This window comes from Cebidichthys violaceus, unplaced genomic scaffold (assembly GCF_023349555.1).
Source record: "Cebidichthys violaceus isolate CVI_PGR_0920_01 unplaced genomic scaffold, fCebVio1.0.p SCAF_22, whole genome shotgun sequence".
In the NCBI taxonomy this organism is placed as follows: Eukaryota; Metazoa; Chordata; class Actinopteri; order Perciformes; family Stichaeidae; genus Cebidichthys; species Cebidichthys violaceus.
In genome coordinates this window covers 9,239,464-9,260,626 of record NW_027176395.1, presented here as the reverse complement: position 1 = coordinate 9,260,626, position 21,163 = coordinate 9,239,464, and the positions used below count along the sequence as shown (strand labels likewise).

The following is a 21,163-nucleotide window of genomic DNA, read 5'->3' as shown; positions in this document are numbered from 1 at the left end:
GGAATGACAAAATGTACCTACAAGGCTGTGATTAGGATATCGTACATTATAATATGTGAGAAATAATAATAAACCAAAAACTTTTACCAAAGGAAAACAAAAGTAAATAATTACACAGTGAGAGACTACAATATTCTGAGTCAAGTCAAGTTTCCCCACAGGTGTCATCAGGTTCTCTTTACAATTACAATGGTGGGGAGCATCAAGCCTACATCAATCAGTAACATTCAACCTCTAGAATAATGCTGAACGTACACAGAAGCCCAGTCTGTTCAGCCACATTCATGATGTAGTTTTTTTTTTTTTGCTGTATTTATAATGTCCATCCATCCATCCATCCAGCCATAGGATCCAGGCTATTCCAGATGTCCCTCTGCCCAGCATTGTTTTCTAGCTCCCTCCAGGAGGATCCCGAGGTGACTCCAGGCCAGATGAGATATACAGGTGCTAATTAGAATATCATCAAAAAGTTGATTTATTTCACTAATTTCATTCAAAAAGTGAAACTTGTTTATTATATTCATTCACTACACACAGACTGATATATTTCAAATGTTATATCTTTTAATTTTGATGATTATAACTGACAACTAAGGAAAATCCCAAATTCAGTATCTCAGAAAATTTGAATATTGTGAAAAGGTTCAATATTGAAGACACCTGGTGCCACACTCTAATCAGCTAATTAACTCAAAACACCTGCAAAGGCCTTTAAATGGTCTCTCAGTCTAGTTCTGTACGCTACACAATCATGGGGAGGACTGCTGACTTGACAGTTGTCCAAAAGATGACCATTGACACCTTGCACAAGGAGGGCAAGACACAAAAGGTCATTGCAAAAGAGGCTGGCTGTTCACAGAGCTCTGTGTCCAAGCACATTAATAGAGAGGCGAAGGGAAGGAAAAGATGTGGTAGAAAAAAGTGTACAAGCAATAGGGATAACCGCACCCTGGAGAGGATTGTGAAACAAAACCGATTCAGAAATGTGGAGGAGATTCAGAAAGAGTGGACTGCAGCTGGAGTCAGTGCTTCAAGAACCACTACGCACAGACGTATGCAAGACATGGGTTTCAGCTGTCGCATTCCTTGTGTCAAGCCACTGTTGAACAACAGACAGCGTCAGAAGCGTCTCGCCTGGGCTAAAGACAAAAAGGACTGGACTGCTGCTGAGTGGTCCAAAGTTATGTTCTCTGATGAAAGTCAATTTTGCATTTCCTTTGGAAATCAGGGTCCCAGAGTCTGGAGGAAGAGAGGAGAGACACACAATCCACGTTGCTTGAGGTCCAGTGTAAAGTTTCCACAGTCAGTGATGGTTTGGGGTGCCATGTCATCTGCTGGTGTTGGTCCACTGTGTTTTCTGAGGTCCAAGGTCAACGCAGCCATATACCAGGAAGTTTTAGAGCACTTCATGCTTCCTGCTGCTGATCAACTTTATGGAGATGCAGATTTCATTTTCCAACAGGACTTGGCACCTGCACACAGTGCCAAAGCAACCAGTACCTGGTTTAAGGACTATGGTATTCCTGTTCTTAATTGGCCAGCAAACTCGCCTGACCTTAACCCCATAGAAAATCTATGGGGTATTGTGAAGAGGATGATGCAAAATGCTAGACCCAACAATGCAGAAGAGCTGAAGGCCACTATCAGAGCAACCTGGGCTCTCATAACACCTGAGCAGTGCCACAGACTGATAGACTCCATGCCACGCCGTATTGCTGCAGTAATTCAGGCAAAAGGAGCCCCAACTAAGTATTGAGTGCTGTACATGCTCATACTTTTCATGTTCATACTTTTCAGTTCGCCAAGATTTCTAAAAATCCTTTCTTTGTATTGGTCTTAAGTAATATTGTAATTTTCTGAGATACTGAATTTGGGATTTTCCTTAGTTTTCAGTTATTATCATCAAAATTAAAAGATATAACATTTGAAATATATCAGTCTGTGTGTAATGAATGAATGAATATAATAGACAAGTTTCACTTTTTGAATGGAATTAGTGAAATAAATCAACTTTTTGATGATATTCTAATTATATGACCAGCACCTGTATAATCTCTCAAGTGTGTTCTGGGTCTAACCCTGGGGCTCTTACCAGTTGGATGTGCTCGAATAATCAACTAAAGGGAGGCGTCCAGGTGTCAGATGCCAAAACCACCTCAGCTGGCCCTTTTAATGCAAAAGAGAAGCGGCTCTACTCTGAGCTCCCTCTGGATGTGTGAGCTCCTCACCCTATCTCTGAACCCAGCCCCCCTATGGAGGAAGCTCTCTATCAGCGATCTCATTCTTTCGGTCAATACCCCAAAGTTGAGGTGAGGGTCAGAAAGCAGATACACTGGTAAATCGAGAGCTTCGCCTTCCGGTTCACCTCCCTCTTCAGCACAGCGGTCCGGTACAGCATCTATATCTATATCCTTTGTTGCCTTTAACTTTCATCCCTCATTTTGTAAAATGTAAAATGGCCAATCTCAAAGCATAGCTGCTGTAATAAACCTGTGTTTTTGTTTATTTGGTTTGACGGTGTCCTTATCATAAAATGATAATTTCATCTGCAGCTCGGTGAAAATTGATGGCGAAAATAATGTTTATGAGCTACGTTCCATTGTCTGACAACAGAATATTGTGAGTTGTACATTGTGAATTCAGCTGCATTAAAACACAGTGAGAGGACCCCTTGACTTTCTCCTTCGCGCTCTCTCTCTAAATACAAAATACACAAGTTTTACTGTGTATGTCTAAAGACAAACAAATCAAATGCATCATTAAAAATGTATTTTCAGTCATTCGTCAATTCAAACAAAGGCATTTATGAAACCTCACAAGTGAGATGCAAGCTGCTTACGGCAAAAACAGATCTGCTGCGTAAAGAGGAGGCGTCACTCTGTCCGGCTTGTTCATTGGCTGTAAGCATTTCATAGAGGGACGGCTGCAAAAGACTGCAGCTGTTACTTTGTTCTCACACACCTATGTGCACTATGTATTATACTATATCTTTGGAATAACACATTATTAAGACACTTAAACTTTTTGATTTAATAAATATGAACACTGATCCGAGCCTGTCAGCCACCAAACCCTTTACAGTTGTTGACCACTAGTGGCGCTGTGGAGCAATGTTATAATAAATGGGTCCCTGTTTCGTTGCACATTCCTACTTCATTTCTACATTCCTATTCCGATGTAACACATCAAAAAACACAAAGCGTGAGGAGAAAGACTACTGACTACAATTCAGGTTTGAAAATCTGCTTTGCAAATGTTTTACAAATGTTTTACACATGAGCCAATGCACAAAGAGAGAAAGAGTGAACGCGATGTTGTTTACAAGAAAAACTTCAAGAGTACCTTTAAGGAAAAGTAAAGCCACATTGTTATTTATAAATCAATTCTCAGCAGTTTCTAATGAATTCATGCTCTGTCTCAATTTCCTCCTGACAAAGGAAGCATTTGTCACAGGCGACTTCAAGGACTGTCAGGGTGTGACTGCAGTTATTTATAGGGAGGCATATATTAAATTCCCCTCCAGTAAAACATGTGTTTTGATTATTGTTCTTCGCTGTGATGTCAGATCTTCATTGTGCTGAGTGGTGTGTGTGAGCACAGTTTGTTTTCACTGTCGTCTGCTGAAGCTGGAGCGTTTCTTTGTGCTCCTCTTCAATCTCAGTTTAGCACCCAGAGAGTACCCGCGGGGTTTATGTCATGATGACTTGTTTGAAAGCAAATCATGGTCCAACATGACCTGATGCGCCAGATGGTTTGTGACAGAGAACCATCTGAGAAGGTGTCGTTGGAAACTGTTTGGTAATGGGCAGGCACTTTCAAAAGATATCTGGAAAACAACTTTTCCATGGAGGAAAGCCTTCAGAGGCGTTCTTTACTCTTCTTTCAATGACAAAATACTTTCCAGTTCTGATAGAACTGATGCTATTGCAGCTACGCTAGCCTCTTTAGGAGCCTCTCGTGTGATCTCACACACACCTAAACCACATCACCATAGATACCAGTAGCTCCTCACACAAATGCATTACATATCCTGAGAGAGGGATCGCTCCGCTGTTGCCTTCCTGGAGGTTTCTTGTTTTTTTTCACATGCTGTACAGATTGTAAAGCCCTCTGAGGCAAATTTGTTATTTTGGGCTAGACAAATGAATTGAGTTGAATTAAACTGAATTACTTGAAACCTGACAAGATGGGTTTTTGTGTGATCTTGTCATTTAGCAAGGATTCCGCTACTTTGCAATATAAGGTCCAATATGCTACTTGCAGTGAAATGGAAACTGGTAACTTTCATTGCAACAAACCCTGAGGATGGACCTTTCATTGAAGTAGGAGGCATCTTTCGTCCAGCAGTTAAACAAACAATAGCTGCATGTTTTTAGATTGTGGATATTTAATGAAGGAGTAGATGTCATTTGAAGAATTTAATTTATTGAACAAGCATATAAAATGGATTAGTATTGAAAGCTACTATTTATAGAGGTAATAAAACATGTCTGGCATATAGAAATGTCCTTAATAGATAGAATCTGAAAAGCATACAAAAAGACCTCTGCATATCAAGAAACATATGCCCACAAACTATTCCATAAAATACTGGCCTTGCACCGTGGGATCCCCCAGGTGGCGCTGGAAGATGTTGCTGTGAGAGGAACGTCTGCACTACGTTGCTTAGCCTGTTGCCACGAAAACCCGGCCCCGGATATGCAGCAGAAAATGGAATGGATGCATGGATGGACTAACTAAATTCACTAAAATGATGTCTCTGAATCTCTGAACTTAATTTTCTGATGGTTAATGATTTCTACATTTACCACTACAGCACATAGCTCTTCCAAGGAAACTCAACAAATTATTCGGAAACTATTTGGAAATAAAGGACCCATTTAATAAAGTGTTGCCACCATTTCTTAGTAACAGGGGCAAAAAAGGGTTGGGGCGCATAATTAAAGCATTAAAGCAACAAAATACACAAATGGGATGCCTAATGGTTTGTTACACGTCACAGAGCAAATTGTGAAGTTGTTTTTCGTTTTTCTTCACTGGACTAATTTTAGTCGTTTTAACTAAAATACCACTTTAACATAATGACCTCCCAGCTCAGGGAACACATGGCTCAAAACAGCTAACTCGAGTCTGAGTTTTAAATATCTAAAACTAGAGCACTCCATTAAGCCTCGCAAATCTCTGAAAGTAGCACTAAAAGCTAAGTAGGACATCCTGCTGCAGGGAAATACAATTCAGATGTCTAAAATTATATTTTGAGTCATTCATATTGTTAAAATGCACGAGAAGCACGTTTAATAATGACCTGATTTTGGTCAACTATGTTGTTTTCTTTGGCTTGTGGTCTTCTTCTCCGCTTTCCTTGACCACATTTTCAGATGCATCCTGAACACCAACTGTTAATTTACATAAACGTGGGCCAGCAGAAAATCTGGATCCAGACCTTTTGTTAACTAGGTCTTGGTTTACCTGACCCTGGTTTGTGTCATTTTCTGCTGAGTACAGTTTGCACAGAATATTTATAATTGTATTTATTTCCTCAGTTGATTGTGCTGAGTCTTTGATAACTGGGATGGGTGTTTTATCTGAGTTGCAAGGTATTTACTAGTTTTATTGGTGTACTCAAATTCTTCATGCCTGAGCATGTGTATCCGGAATTCACATTTGCACAGATATATTTCCTATTTTAGAATTAGCAACACACAAGTAGATAAACAAGGAAGTTTTAACATATTATGTGGCCTACATATGGTCCACAAGGTTTTGACTTTCAGGGTTTTTCAATAGCGGTAAGCTTCCTGTCACATACCTTTGATGTTCTTTGACAACAGCCAGGACATCATCAGAGAGGTGACGCGAGTCCTCTGAGAACCTGAAGAGCTCCTTGAGCTGAGCCTTGAGTAGTTCCACTTGGGACTCCTCCCCTGCCAGAGTATTCCTCACGCCCTGCACGATACAAGTATGGAACACAAGCAAAGTGAGCACAAGCCACAGCAGCAGCAAACTTCAAGGTTGCACACTCGCTAAGCTGCTGTTTGATGTAGTGGTGTAATGAACCATTATCAATCTCCCCTCACGGTTCGGCACACATGTAAACCGCTGATTAATGACACAATTTAACGTTAACCATCACAGTGTGAAATAAAGTTTTACTGATGATCGTTATCGTCCGATATTCAGTAGAATATGTGATCAGGACATCGGCATTCATGCTTTCTTTTCGCTGATCCCTGATAATGTTACATTGTAAACAACCAATTCCATTTTGAAATTGTTAGGAGAAGAGCTAGTAACGTTAGCAGTACCGCTAACGGCTAACGAACGGAGATTCCGTTCAGTTACATTATGATGCGTTCAGGCTCTGTTCAGGGAAAATGAATAAATTCAATAAATCCAGTTGTTTGACGGAGATGCTTTTTCAGCAATGTAAAATAGATATTAGAGATAAATTAAGAGCTGTTTACACTAGCTCTAAGCAGTATATAATACATCATGAAAACTACTAATGACAAGATTTGTTTTAATTTAAAAAAGAAAATACAATCTTTCATTACCTTATCATTTGAATTGTGTATTTTATGAAGACAAAAAAACACTGACTTCAAAGTGGTTGAAATAATTTTTTGGGATGGTGGCAAAAATAAAACATCGGGATCCTTGTAGACCAGCTGCTATAACCAAAGAAAACAAAAAAGGGATCTGTATCTGCCAATATGGATCATCAATGATCGGCAATAAGTATTGGCGGCAAACCTCTAAAAGTTCTATTTACTCCATTTTTTCTTTTGTGCTGATCCAATCCGTGAGCCGTAACTCCAATCCATGATACAATCGGAACCGTAACTTTTATGATCCGTTGCACCACTAGTTTAATGCTATGTTTGTGGCATATTTTAAGGACCATAAATAGTCAAAAATTCAGCCTCTTAGTGTTAATTCTGATTTGGGGACACCGACACAAACACTTAAAGGAATGATGGTGTTTATGCTGTCTACATATTCGACAGAACATTCCTAAAACCAAAAAGAAAACTGAAATAATCCCCTATTCATTCTCCCCTGAATGGGGCAAATGAATAGGGGACAGCCAAGCTGTCAGAGGGGAAACTGAAAAAACCTAAATAAAATCCGGTGGTGACTGGACTTTAGCTGCTTGTGAGGGGGTAGGGCGTGCAGCACTTGGGCTCTTTTCTATACTTGGACCCGGAGCAGGAGGGCTACTCCAGCTGCTACTCGCAGGAGAGCGAGTGTTGCCATCTTCACCACATGGGAGCGTTTAAAAAACGCAGATATTGTTGTCTGCTTTTCAGGTGGTTGACGCAACATATTTTCCAACGCGCACTCTCTGTCCGCTGGTGGGAGTGTGCTCACCTGTGTGTGCGCGTACATGTCTCTGTGTGATCGGGGCGGAACTCCGCCGTGCACGATACAGAGAGCAGAGGAGAATGGTAAACGCGTGACCATGTAGAGACAGAAATGACATGCCGTCGTGTAAATAAGATAAATAACATAAGACTATTTAGTTTGTTTAATAAAAGAACAAGGTATAGACCTGTTATATAGGAAAGGGATCCTTAAATGACTTCTGTTGTGATCTTCGGGATAATGGGCTTTCAGTCAAATGGGACATTTTTCTGACTATTGGGGTTTTGGAATAATGGGCCGTCGTAACAATGGGCAGTACCCATATTATCACTTATACAGTCATTTAGCCAAATAGAAAAGAGCTATATCCTGATCTATGACAAATTATGTATTATAGTCAAGAATACACTTTGAATTGTGACAAATATGTAACTCAACAAAAATAGCTAATTTAGGCCCTTTACATGGGGTGACTACAAGGCTAACAGTGGGGGTAACCATCTTGGAATAATGCCTGGAATACATCAAATTGACAGGTTTTCCTGGTCTTCCTATTATACCAACACTGCATGAATGCAGCATGACGTCAAATAGTTCTAGACGTTTTGTTTATCAGCTCCAGAAAACAAATCCCAGAATGCACAGTAAAAAGCTGTAATTTTTACACTGTAATGGTAATTTTTTACATAGTATATATTTCTACTTACTTAGTATATATTTCTACTCAGTATATTGTATTCATGCATAAGTATTTTTGCTCTGAACTCCCTTCTCCTTTGCCTGTTCACATAGATAACTAACTGTGTTGTATGAGAATGTTCCACCACCAAGGCCTTTGGGCCGCTGGTTTTGGTTGCTGGCTGTTTGTTTTCAGTCTGAGACTAAAAAGTCGGCCCCCACGTTTGCTCATTGTGTATAAAAAAAGCTTGTTCACTTTTTTCTTGGTTCTTCCTCACTGAGACTGTACGCATTCTGTTATGATGATTGAACCTTGCGCAGAGAATAAATACTTAAAAGACAACCTGGTTTTCGGTATTCCTTTTTCAGCAGTAAAAGACTCACGTATAGGAATATTTCCACCACAGCACTTTGCACATCAGAAACAGCAACATCAGTACACTTCCAATGGACACTTTTTACACCTTCCTGTGTTTCAATGCACTGTTAACATATAAATAGTCATATCAAATAAATGCATGTAGTGCAAACAAAAAATGTTTGGAACATTAGAACATATAGAACATTTTCACAATTGAAAACTGAAAAAAATAATCTTTTAAAAGTGTACTTTGAGACCTTGTTACTATATCTGTTCTATAAGCTTTCTGAAGCAGAGGCACCAACGTCCATCTCTTTTTTCAGCTTTAAGCAGCTCCTCCACCTTCGTTGTATTTGTCATTTTAAGGCCATAGACCTTTCTCTTGGTGGATATTTTGACTTACATAGCAAGAGGAGCAACAGGTGCAACTAACAAAAGCAACAAAGGCTCTGTCTCATTTAGATGTGCCAGTCAACAAAATTCACAATACCAAAGCCCTGGAAATGGCTTTGGTATTGTGAACATTACTTTCTACGAACTGCGAACATTACTGATGTCACTAACGATGGACAGAATGACACAGCTGCAGATAATTACGATAAGTAAGTTTGCTTCAGGTGTGTCAAGGACAAAGCACCAACTGTGTTATCATTGGCTGTCAGCTAACTGGCAGAGCTAAATGAAGCGCAATGGCGTTTATCAGCTGCGGCCGTGATTAGCCGGCGATGAGAACACCTGTGAAAAGAGTGAGCTGAAAAGCACAGCTGTGCTAATGTGAAAAAACCCATTCTTTCCAGCAATTGACATGTGCTCTCATGAATTATTAAACACACTTATTCAATAAGAGCACACCACTGTATCTTCTTTAAGGTTAGGACCATTACTGGAGAATGTTCTGTAACTGTTTGGCATTTCTATCCATTACCACTTTATGCAAATTCTCAAGTAGAATATCTCAGCTCAAATGTAGATAGACGTAGAGGTGTTTACAATCCATTTCACGTCTGAAACTACAAGTAAAAACAGTCACAGTGAGGTGACAGCCTGTCTAGATTCCAGCAGATGACAGACAGATGAGTCCACCGGATCGTTAAGCATTCCAGTCACACCCAACCGAAGCAGCTCCACAGGTCCACAGGAGCAGAAAGATTCTCTTTGAACTGAATTCTCTGTCTCCTGCTGATTCTGCCCTTTATCCATCACACGGTGCAAACGTGTGTATGAAAACGTACAAAAGCTAAATTCTATGGAGGCAAAGTTTGTCACGTTCATGCACACTTTTCTGCCAAACAATGCTGCTCATCAATCCACGGGCAGACAGATGGATGGATGTCGCAGTATGAGGCACCCTGGTAGAAATAGTAATCTGACTGGGATTCTGCCACACCTCTCTGAGGCACTCATTAAGTGGATCCACTAAAGTGATAGAGCAGCTTCACTGACAGGGCAGCCAGGAATGTGAGATAGGTTGTAAAATATACTGTGATGGAGAAAAAGAATCCAGTCAAGAGTCATCATGTCAGGGCACGTAGATAGTATCAGCTCTGAGCGGGACTAGAGGAGGAATGATGTTTATGTAAAGGATAGGTAGAGAAAGAAGATATCAACATGACAGATATAAGAAAATGAATGTGTGCAACCACAGAGAAGAATGGATAATAGAAAGGAAGAGAAAAAAGATGGGGGAGGACAGATGGAGTGCAAATACATTTGGTATCCTGGAAATGAGCAAAGATTCAAACCTCAGTCCCTTTGTTTCTAAATGTGTCCGTAGCACCGTATCAAAAACTATCAAGTACTAAATATGGCAACTGGGAATATCCTGCAAGAGTCCTCTAGAGTAGTGAGAAAGCCAATAAATCCTTATTGATATAATATTGTAATTTATTAATTTATTCTTATTTATCAATTATATTTTCTATTGTTAAGTAGAATGTGCAAAGTAGCTAAAGCTCTAGTTTCAAGTCTTCTTCAATACAGCATGATGTTCATTTAGTAAATTATGGTCCATTTAGAGTCACATAGACCATAAAGCAGGGTTTGCTTTAGGGCGGGGCAACGCCATGCATCTAGAAAACTTCCACAAAACTTTATAAGACGGCAGATATGTTTAAAAACCTACCGTGTATTTCCTCCACTGGCCCACCATCTGCTCCTCGGTCCGGTCAGTGCAGTCCCTAGCCTCGCGGCCCTCCTCCAGTTCCTGGTCCAGCCCCTGCAGCAGCACCCTGAGCTGGCTGATGTCTTCTCCCAGCCGCTGGCATCTGGCCATGTACTGACTGTGGGAGTCCAGGCTGGAGCGCAGGCCCTCCTCAGACTCACACAGGCCCTGCCTCAGCCTCTGCCAGCCCAGCCTCAGCTCCTCGGCCTCCTCCATCACCATCTCCGCCCCAGAGGGAGAGGTGTTGCCCCTCACCGCCTCTGCCACTCCCTCGATATGCTGCAGAGTCTTCTCCTCGCCGGCTACGCTGTCATCCAGAGCCTGACACGGGGACAGAAGAAGAAGCATTACAATTCATGTGTTGGCTTGGATTGGAGGTACAGGTGGAGAAAAAATATATTCGACTTGGTTTCAAATCATAAGAAGTATTTCTCTATAACATGAAATACTTGTGACCACTAAGATTCTTACAAAAAATATAGGCTAGTCACTAAAAAGGCCAGGTAAAAAAGTCTGCCACTACCTGGCAGGGGCACGGGCAAAAAATTAAATAAAAAGGGCACCAGCTGCATGCTTCGGGGAACCAGAGCGCACAACATTTTCTGACGTATAGGGCATCACGTTTTCTCCTTTTACCGGCAGCCATTAGAGCGCTGAATCTAGTTTTCTCCACTGGAAGGAAACCCACGAGGGCTCTTCATCGAACGTCATGAAAATAGAGTTTTCCAGAAGCACAACTATATCCACAGTTAGTGACTTGGCAAAAGGTCATTTCAAAAATTAAAACTTGAAGGAGCAATAAAAGACATTCAGAGCATCAATATGGCAGCAAACCACTATTGTCTATGTAAAGACATAGTGGATCAGAGAATGAAGTCACTCTCCCTCTGTGTGTGTTATGATCAGACCTCCTTGCTTTCTTTACACAGCCGGCCGGTCGTGCGTGCTTTTAATGCATGTGAGCGTGCCCCACAGGTTAGCTCAGTCAGCACTTTCAACGTAGTTTGCACTGTTAACGTTTTTAGCACTGTTAGTTGTTGTTAATTTATATTCTATTGTAAATTTGAATATGTTTCTATTTCTGGCACTGTGTGGATTGTTGTTGATTGTTTAATGTTATGCACCACCCGCCATGACAAATTCCTTGTATGTGCAACGTACCATGGCAATAAACGGTTTCTGATTCTGATTTTAAGCCAACTTTGGTACAGTACAACATTTATGTTTAATATTGTACATGGTCCCTTACAAATACAAATTTGTTATATTTAAAAGACATTTTAATCAATCTATTCATGACATGTTTTATTTTTTATCTATGATATTTTTGAAGTGGTCAATTAATTCATGATTTTAATTAAACAGTAAAAAAAGTGTATACTTTTTTCCCCCGGAGACACCATAACAGTCAGTAAAATCACACTTAAGTAAACACTCTAATCATGCCAGCTTTAATAAACTGTGCAGTTGCAGTGGAATTACACAAAATACTGCAGTTATATATTTCTAATGACATAGATAAATAGACCACACTTATTGTACCCCTCCATTTATGTTTTTTTAATGTCTTGCTGCAGTGGCAACATTCACCATGAGGATAGTTGTATCTATTTTTCATTTGGTTGGTACTTTTAGTTCATGCGTAAGTAAATGTTACACAGCTGAGAATATTTATTCAAACTATTTCCCTTTGCATATTGAAAATTAGAAAGACAGTTTTGTTTTTTTAAGTTTCCTAATTCTCTTCAGTGAGTCTCACTTGTAAGGCTTTGAGCTTGTTCTCGGAGGTATCCTCCCTCTCCATTAGATCAGTGAGCTCCTTGGTTTTTGACAGCAGCCAGGACTGGAACCTCTGAACGCAGCCTTGGTATGTCTGGTGCTCCTCAGCGATCTTCTGAAGCAGTGACAGACGCTCCTAGCACAGCAGGAGACATTTTAGCGTCACACTGTTAAAAAATGAAGGGAGACCTTTCAACACACATTACAGACTTCACATTTGGGTATCTGAGCGAGAAGCGTGAATATGAATTTGTATTCTCCTGTGAGACTGAGAGCTGTAACTACATAACACTTGAGAGCACATTGACATTTTAGATAAGAACACAGAGACTAACCAGGAAAAGCCAGTTCACGGGTAGGAGGTGCTTCCAGAAAGGGTTACCCCGTGAAACACAACAACGTTCCCATTGGGAGTCAAAAGTAGAGATTTGCCAGCAGACTGGTGTGTTCAAGTGAATGCATGATGTAGGTCAAATCTGACTGACATTTGAAAGAGCTCTCTGAAAAAGGAAGAGGAAGAGCTGTCTCATTGTGTGGCAGCTGGCATGTATTTGTTAATGTTGACTAATCCAGCAATATCTCTACTCTGAATGAAATTTAATAAACAGTTAACTGTTCGCTCCCTTTGCAGATTCAATATAGACACAGAATAAATATAAAATGTATATACTGGTGTGTGGCGGAGGGATTCGCTCATAAAAAGAGTAAAGTACAGAAGTGAACATGAATTACAGTTTTAAATGTAATTGGCTTGGCTTAGATGCAAATTAAACCAAGGGATCACTGATTTGTGGGCACATAGTGTACGCTCACTTTGATTCAAACATAATGCAAATCCCACAAACAGACTCACACATACAGCCAACTACACAGTGAAAAAACATTTCATCCTTTGAACTCACCACCACAATTCCTGTTCTCTTCCATCCCTCGCAAAAAGAAGTCAACAACATGTACTGTAAATGTGTGTGTGTGTGTGTGTGTGTGTGTGTGTGTGTGTGTGTGTGTGTGTGGTGGTGGAAGCAAAGAATGAGAGCTGAACAAAAGCCACTGGCATTTCATCTGCAAGTGATTCTTAAGCTCCGTGCTTCCTGTTACAAAGATGCAGTTCCTCATTCAAACAAAGGAATTCTCTTTAGTTTTACTCAAGAGGATCCACATGCTTTCACTGCATGGTTCCTTTTTCTTTTTCTTTCTACCAGTGTGTTTACTTTATTCATTTACTTGTCTTTTCTCCTCATGTGCTTAAAGTATTATTCCACACACATTGTACCAGCTGACCTGTGTGCATTTTTTACACAAACCATAAGCTTTGCATTAGCGTGAGCTGAGCTGCCACAGACTGGGTGCAGGGCTCTGTCCGAACTTGTGCAAGAGTGCAAGACCCTGATCACTGATATGCACAAGCATTAAACCACTCAAGACTGACTTAGTTGAGTCCAAGTCAAGTTCAAGACCAGGTGCAGTTGAGTCTGAGGCAAGACCGAGTCAAAAGCCAAGACTAGACACAAAGTCCTGTTCAAGACGTAAGCTCGAGCACGCAGCTTGAATGTCAGCTCATTTCGGTTAATGCCAAGCAAAATGCATAATAGATAACAGACTAGTTGTAACAAAGTATAAATAGCAAACGTGGCAAAGATAAAAGTAGATTACTGGCCCATAATAAAATACTCATTTGCATACTTGTTACTACACAGCAGCCATCAGCGAGACATGAACAAATTAGAATCGATGTTGGAATTGAGTTGGAACTCCTGGAAGTTGGTTCCAGGGGTTGAAGCAAAGTCAAGCAAAATAACTATATGGTGAAATTTTCCAACCGGCGACCACCAACAACTGGCAAGTGGTGATATATTCATGCAGGTGTGTGTGTGTGTGTGACGGGCTCCACACATGAAAACACAGACTGTGTGAACACTTGCCTGCAGTGTAAATTCGTAGTCGGGAACATCTCTAGTCTGCTGTCATGTTTACATTTGAATAAATAGCAGTACTGTAAGAGATGGACTCACGATGCATGAAAGTCACTTTTCTTGTTTGATTTGCAGCAAACATAGCAATGCTACTGCGGCTGCATCTCTCTCACATCTGTTGGCTCTGAGCATATGCACACCTTCCATGTAGGTATGCAATAGGATGGACTGCAGTAGAGTCTGACCACACACACAAGCACCTCACCTCAGCTCTGTCTCTGACATCGTTGTAGGCCTCCTGCAGCCTCTCCTGGGCCTGGGGCTCCACACTGGGGTCCTGGGTTCTGTTGTGCAGCGTGGCGGCCTCGTCCAGCAGCCTCTCCAGGAGCACCGCCTGGCTGTGGATGTCGCTCACCACCACCCTCTGCTGGTCCACCTGCCAGAGCTTCTCCTTCACCCCCAGCTGCAGCTCCACCACGACATCCAGGCCGCGCTGCCGGCTCGTCAACCACAGCTCAAACTCCTCGTAGGCCTTCAGGTACTCGCCCCAGTGGAGCCACACCCACTCTATGCGACTGGGTGTGAGGTGAGACACATGAAGAAGAGTTAGCCCGTAGCACGGAAACATGGCACCCACCGTCCCATTCCCCCTCAGGTAAACACTGTTAGCTCTGTCACCAATGTTACCTTTGCTTGCACTGTGAGTGCTAATAGCGCCGTTGGCTGCTAGCTTGCTCAGCCATCGCTATGTTGAGCCGTGCGGAGGCAATAAACTAAGACAGCTATTTGTCATGTAGCGTCAGATGTTGTGCAAACCAGATGTGTCAACAACAGCTCAGTGACAACTGCCTGATAACATACTACTCCAATTTAGCTAGAGAAATTAATATATACACAAGATGCTTAAAATAGAGTCTGGTTGTCATTTCAACTCCTGCTAAAACTTCCAGAATTAGTGCTGAAAGAATTAATTATCAATGAATTAGTTTAAGAAAATATCCAATAATATATCCCAAAATATCCAAAACAAGTTACTTCTAATATGTCACGTTGGGCTTTGGGAAAGTGATGGCCATTTTTCCCTATAATTTGACATTTTGTAGCTTTACAACACGTAAGCGTCCCCATGGTAGCACGTAAATCACTCAAAGGTAAGGCAGTGCAATGTAAAGAACTCCAAACAACGATCTAGACAATATTTGGGGAATCCCCGCAGTTTAGTCAGATACTGTAGTCTAGTATCTGACTGTAGTACTGTAGCATGTTGATACCAAATCCAGCTTTTAAAGGCATTTAAAACGTGTAATGCTCTATGCACATTTGATGGTTCAGGTGTGGCACAATTACCTGAAAACACACATCTGAAGCGACTTAAAACAGATCATTAATGGCTTAACTGTGAATGCAGCTAAAGCAGACCTCAGACCTCGGGTGCGTCAAATACCTACAAATCACGACACACACATGGTCCACCTGAGGTCTGCAGTGAGTAGGGCAGCACCTGTGACAGTGGGTGATATAGGTGCTAGTCTCCTCCCACAGGCTTTTCAGGTCTTTGAGCTTAGAGTGGGTGTGGTTCCTCAGCTCTTCGTCTCCGCTCTGCAAAAGGTTCTCAGCTGCCACCAGCGCCATGTCCATCTTCACACGACCCTCATGCTGCGAGTGATGGATCTTCTACTCATTCAGTAGAGCACAACATAAAAAGCAACATCAAAACTCTCATGTGGTAAAATGACTGGGAGCTTATTAGAATTGTATGGTTGGTAGCAGCTTTCTCTCACAACGTGTATCATTACTGCTAATACTTCTCAAAATGAAGACCACATTTCCCATGAACCCCATTACTTATCTGTCACTCTTCCTGCCTAGCATCTTTGACACTTGAGAACATTTTTATCATTTTCATCATGTATGTTGCACACATTTCTCCTAAAGAAGATCAAGAGCCAAAAAATTCCCACTTCATAATTTATATTTGAGATGTCACTTCTTGCATTAAAGACCAAGGGAATAACAAACAATAAAGATATAAAGATGTGAATATAAACAGTTCCTAGATGACTGAAAAGAAGACATCACACACTTAGGAGCATTATTTCCAACATGTTTTGTGTTATTTTGTTACATATATGTAACACACATATATGTGGATCAAGTGTGCATTGCTTGTATATCTACTAAAATGTAAGTAGACATTGGTCCCTAATGAAGGATCCTCAGATACTGTACCTGCTCAAAGACCACAAACACTAGAGTCTACTGACAGAGTACTAAAGTGGCAGCAGGGGTCAGAAGTGAAGGGTCAGGAGTATCTCACCTCCGTCTCCCTGAGTCGGCCCTCCAGGGCATCACGGGGTCCCTGGGTGTTGTCATTGGCCTTCAGCCTCTCCTGGATGGCCCGCATCCAGGAGAGGGCCGCTTCCAGACTCTCCATGAACTCCTGCTGCTCCTGCTGCGTCATGGCCAGTCCTTGTGCTGAAAAGAAGAACAGAAAGTGAAAAGTGAACAGTGAACAAATATGGATTAAAGCAGGATATTTCATTCCATAAAAACATATTTAGAACCATTCGTTACAGCCCTAGTTCTACATATGATTTGGATTGTGATATTGAAGATAAGATAATAGCCTGATGTTGAACGTACCATGATGCAGTGATATTGTTGCACCAAGCACACACAGACTTTGAAATAGGAGCATAGTTTGAATAGAGGAGACATTGCTATTAAATAGATTGATTTTAATATTTAATATATCTTAAATGAAAAGTTTACACAATTTCATTCTTTTTAAAAAGCTGCCTCTCACATGTCCCCCAACTCATACTACTGAAAAAAGTAACTCTCTCTCTCTCACTAGAAATCATAAGAAGAATTTTACAAAACTGTGGTTTGTATGATAAAAAAAACAGCAGGCACACTTTTCAGTGACTGGTCATGCAACTCTACCACGCAGTCTGGAAACCCCTAACCTAAGGCATGTATTTGTGTCCATCTCCTCATACTGGATATTATATTTCATACTTTTGCAAGAAATTGAAATAACTTGTCTTGTTGTGTGCATTTTTAAGAACATGGTAATGGCAAAATTCCAGGAATTCCTGACTACATTGAGAGCAGTAAGATGAAACTGTGTGCCTCAGGACAGGCTGCTGGAAGGAAACCCTTTGAGAGAGAACATAACTCGCAGAGGTAACGCTAGTAAAGAAGAGTCTGCAGTCAGATGTATGGGAGGAGCACAAAGAGGCACCACATCATTTGTTAGAGGGAAAATAAAACATTTTCCTCATGACTCATTTCTCCCAGCACCACGACATTCCTTCTATTTGCTTGTTTTGCCTCAGACTTTTGAAACTTGGTCATATGAGGAACTCCTTGTTCTCAGTGAAAAACAACAAAACAGTTCTTTATACTTAAAAATCAAAATGTCTCATCCTAATACTTTCTAGTTGTCTTTTTTAATGTTTTCATTTTTAATAGTCTAGTTTAAACAGTCTATCATTTTCTCTTTTGGAATTCACGAGCACCAATGTACAGTTGTGGTCAAAAGTTTACATACACTTGTAAAGAACATAATGGCATGGCTCGCTTGAGTTTCCAGTTATTTCTACAACTCTGATTTTTCTCTGATAGAGTGATTGGAACAGATACTTCTTTGTCACAAAAAACATTCATGAAGTTTGGTTCTTTCATGACTTTATTATGGGTTAACAGAAAAAGTGACAAAATCTGCTGGGTCAAAAATATACATACAGCAACATGAATTAGCAATTTTGGTGACTTAGAAAGTTGTGTCAATGAAATGAGCTTCATAGCATGGCCTCTTAACTTCTTGTCAGTGATTATGAGTGACTACAACTGGTGACTTCTCTGAGGCCATTTAAATAGGGCTCATTGGATACAAACGCACACAAACGCTACAATGGGAAAGTCAAAGGAGCTCAGCATGGATCTGAAAAAGCTAATCATTGACTTGAACAAGTCAGGAAAGTCACTTGGAGCCATTTCAAAGCAGCTGCAGGTCCCAAGAGCAACAGTGCAAACAATTGTTTGTAAGTATAAAGTGCATGGCACTGTTTTTTCACTGCCACGATCAGGAAGAAAACGCAAGCTATCACTTGCTGCTGAGAGAAAATTGGTCAGGAGGGTGAAGAGTCAACCGAGAACCACCAAAAAGCAGATCTGCCAAGAATTAGAAGCTGCTGGAACACAGGTGTCAGTGTCCACAGTCAAGCGTGTTTTGCATCTCCATGGACTGAGAGGCTGCCGTGCAAGAAGGAAGCCCTTGCTCCAAAAGCGGCACCTTAAGGCTCGACTGAAGTTTGCTGCTGATCACATGGACAAAGATAAGACCTTCTGGAGGAAAGTTCTGTGGTCAGACGAAACAAAAATCGAGCTGTTTGGCCACAATGCCCAGCAATATGTTTGGAGGAGAAAAGGTGAGGCCTTTAACCCCAAGAACACCATGCCTACCGTCAAGCACGGTGGTGGTAGTATTATGCCGTGGGGCTGTTTTGCTGCCAATGGAACTGGTGCTTTACAGAGAGTAAATGGGATAATGAAGAAGGAGGATTACCTTCAAATTCTTCAAGATAACCTAAAATCATCAGCCCGAAGGTTGGGTCTTGGGCGCAGTTGGGTGTTCCGACAGGACAATGACCCCAAACACACATCAAAAGTGGTAATGGAATGGCTAAATCAGGCTAGAATTAGGGTTTTAGAATGGCCTTCCCAAAGTCCTGACTTAAAATCCCATTGAGAACATGTGGACAATGCTGAAGAAACAAGTCCATGTCAGAAAGCCATCAAATTTAACTGAACTGCACCAATTCTGTCAAGAGGAGTGGTCAAAGATTCAACGAGAAGCTTGCCAGAAGCTTGTGGATGGCTACCAAAAGCGCCTAATTGAAGTGAAAATGGCCAAGGGACATGTAACCAAATATTAGCACTGCTGTATGTATATTTTTGACCCAGCAGATTTGATCACTTTTTCTGTTAACCCATAATAAAGTCATGAAAGAACCAAACTTCATGAATGTTTTTTGTGACAAAGAAGTATCTGTTCCAATCACTCTATCAGAGAAAAATCAGAGTTGTAGAAATAACGGGGAAACTCAAGAGAGCCATGACATTATGTTCTTTACAAGTGTATGTAAACTTTTGACCACAACTGTATAACTTCTAGCTACTTATCTTTCTCTCTGTCACACTCTATTTCTCTTTCTCTTTAGTTTGAACAAACTCACAACATATGGGCTACATGTTTGTAACACCTGTTTAAACAGAAGAAAAGCTGTAAACATGCGCTATAATAGCTTACAGTTCTCTCCATTTGAAAAGAGTAAAGTTACTCTTTGGTTGAATTGTAGCGACCGTTGCAGTCTGTTTAGCCACAGTGAAGCCCCTCCCCCCTCAGTTTGACAGCTCGTACAGTAAACTCGCGCATTAACACTAACCTTAATCCAGTTCACTCACATGTGCCACCGTCAGCGGTCATATTCACTCTGTTTGCTTGTCATGCAAACTGCGGTTACCGTGCTCGTTTTTCACTAAAGTCTAATAGTTTAAACATAGAACTTCAGTCTGTTATTAACGACCTATATGCTATGCTAATTTAAGGCTGAAGAGTCAACGTAACTAGTTTACGGTGAATATCCCAAAAGACAACAGACCGGTCTATGCCACAGACCCGTATCTTCACAGCTCATTATAGTTCAGTAACTTAATGTAAGCACGAGAGGCTCCAGGGAGTTCCCACGTTCGTAGATAGAGATAGGCCTATTATCGTTAAGCTAGCCGAACAACGGTGCAGTTATATTGGTCAAGTACGGTTTGATAGGGGTAAAAACACTTACGGCTTTGTGTTCATCGGGTGAGAGCCGCCTCTACAGTGAACGCTGTCTTACTGTGTTGTGTACAGTGAAGTTATGGCACAGGAAGTAGAGCCGAGGCACTGGGGGCTGGAGTCAGCACACACTTTTATGCTGCCTTCAATGACTCCTTGTAAAATATAGAACGACCCGACATTACAACAGAAACAACCATCGTTTATTACTAAACATCTTTCAGTGTACGGGGAAAGAGCAACGTACATAAAAACCGACTAAACACAGTACATAGAAACGGACTAACAACAATAACACTAAAGTGATGCATTTTCGCTTCCTGAAAGAATGAAACAACACAAGGATTCATATTTTGCATGTCATGTATTGTGAATTGATGGATGTATTCCTCTAAAACAATGTCCCTTACAGGCACAAGTGTCAATAATAACATTAAAGAAGCTTCCTCCAAAATGAGACAATATATATATATGCTTATACAATTTGTTATCGTTTAGAACTTGTATTTGTCCTCATAAATACTAAACATCTACAGTATATCCGATAGGGAAAGTTCTGCTGGAAACTATGTAATGAGGTTGTAATAGCAACCAGCCATCCATGGGCTTTTTATCTTACAATTTAGCCCTCTCCTGAAAAGGAGGGAAAGAAAGATTGGAGTGCTTCTTGCTATGGGACCACAATGGCTATAATTAAGCACATTTATTCATCGAAAGCATGCATAACAGCACTTTTTAAATCGAATTTCAACTCATACTGTATTTCAGTATTTATGACAGTTCCCTTCAAACTCACTCGTAGTGTATTTCAGTGTTACCCGCAGCACATGAACTCATCAGCAGACCAGCTTGAACCAGAGGAAGGAACAAATCCAGGGCAGCTGCTGACTCAGAGCCTCGCACGTCACAGATTCAAACTGCAAGCCGCGTCTCAGAAGTCTGTTCCTATTGGAAGAAAGAACAGTGACCACCCAGTTTCCATTCAGTCCATCAGAATTTATCCGGGGTTTGAATTTGAAATATACAGTAAATACTTGATGAAGAAAAACGTTTAGATCACCATT

The 21,163-nt window shown here is 40.9% G+C and overlaps 1 protein-coding gene across 1 annotated transcript in view; it reads right to left on the bottom strand.

The window, feature by feature from the left end:
• The window catches only part of syne3 (spectrin repeat containing, nuclear envelope family member 3), a 75,208-nt gene extending 55,008 nt beyond the window's left edge, over positions 1–20,200 (bottom strand). Inside the window, exons 1-7 of the mRNA XM_068717782.1 lie at positions 20,110–20,200; positions 16,575–16,732; positions 15,759–15,931; positions 14,523–14,832; positions 12,325–12,480; positions 10,527–10,886; positions 5,810–5,946 (exon numbers count right to left, since the gene is read on the bottom strand). Of these exons, the coding sequence (XP_068573883.1) occupies positions 5,810–5,946; positions 10,527–10,886; positions 12,325–12,480; positions 14,523–14,832; positions 15,759–15,931; positions 16,575–16,718 (1,280 nt within the window). The 5' untranslated portion in view covers positions 16,719–16,732; positions 20,110–20,200. The remainder of the gene's footprint in view (positions 1–5,809; positions 5,947–10,526; positions 10,887–12,324; positions 12,481–14,522; positions 14,833–15,758; positions 15,932–16,574; positions 16,733–20,109) is intronic.
• Between the last annotated feature and the right edge of the window lie 963 nt (positions 20,201–21,163).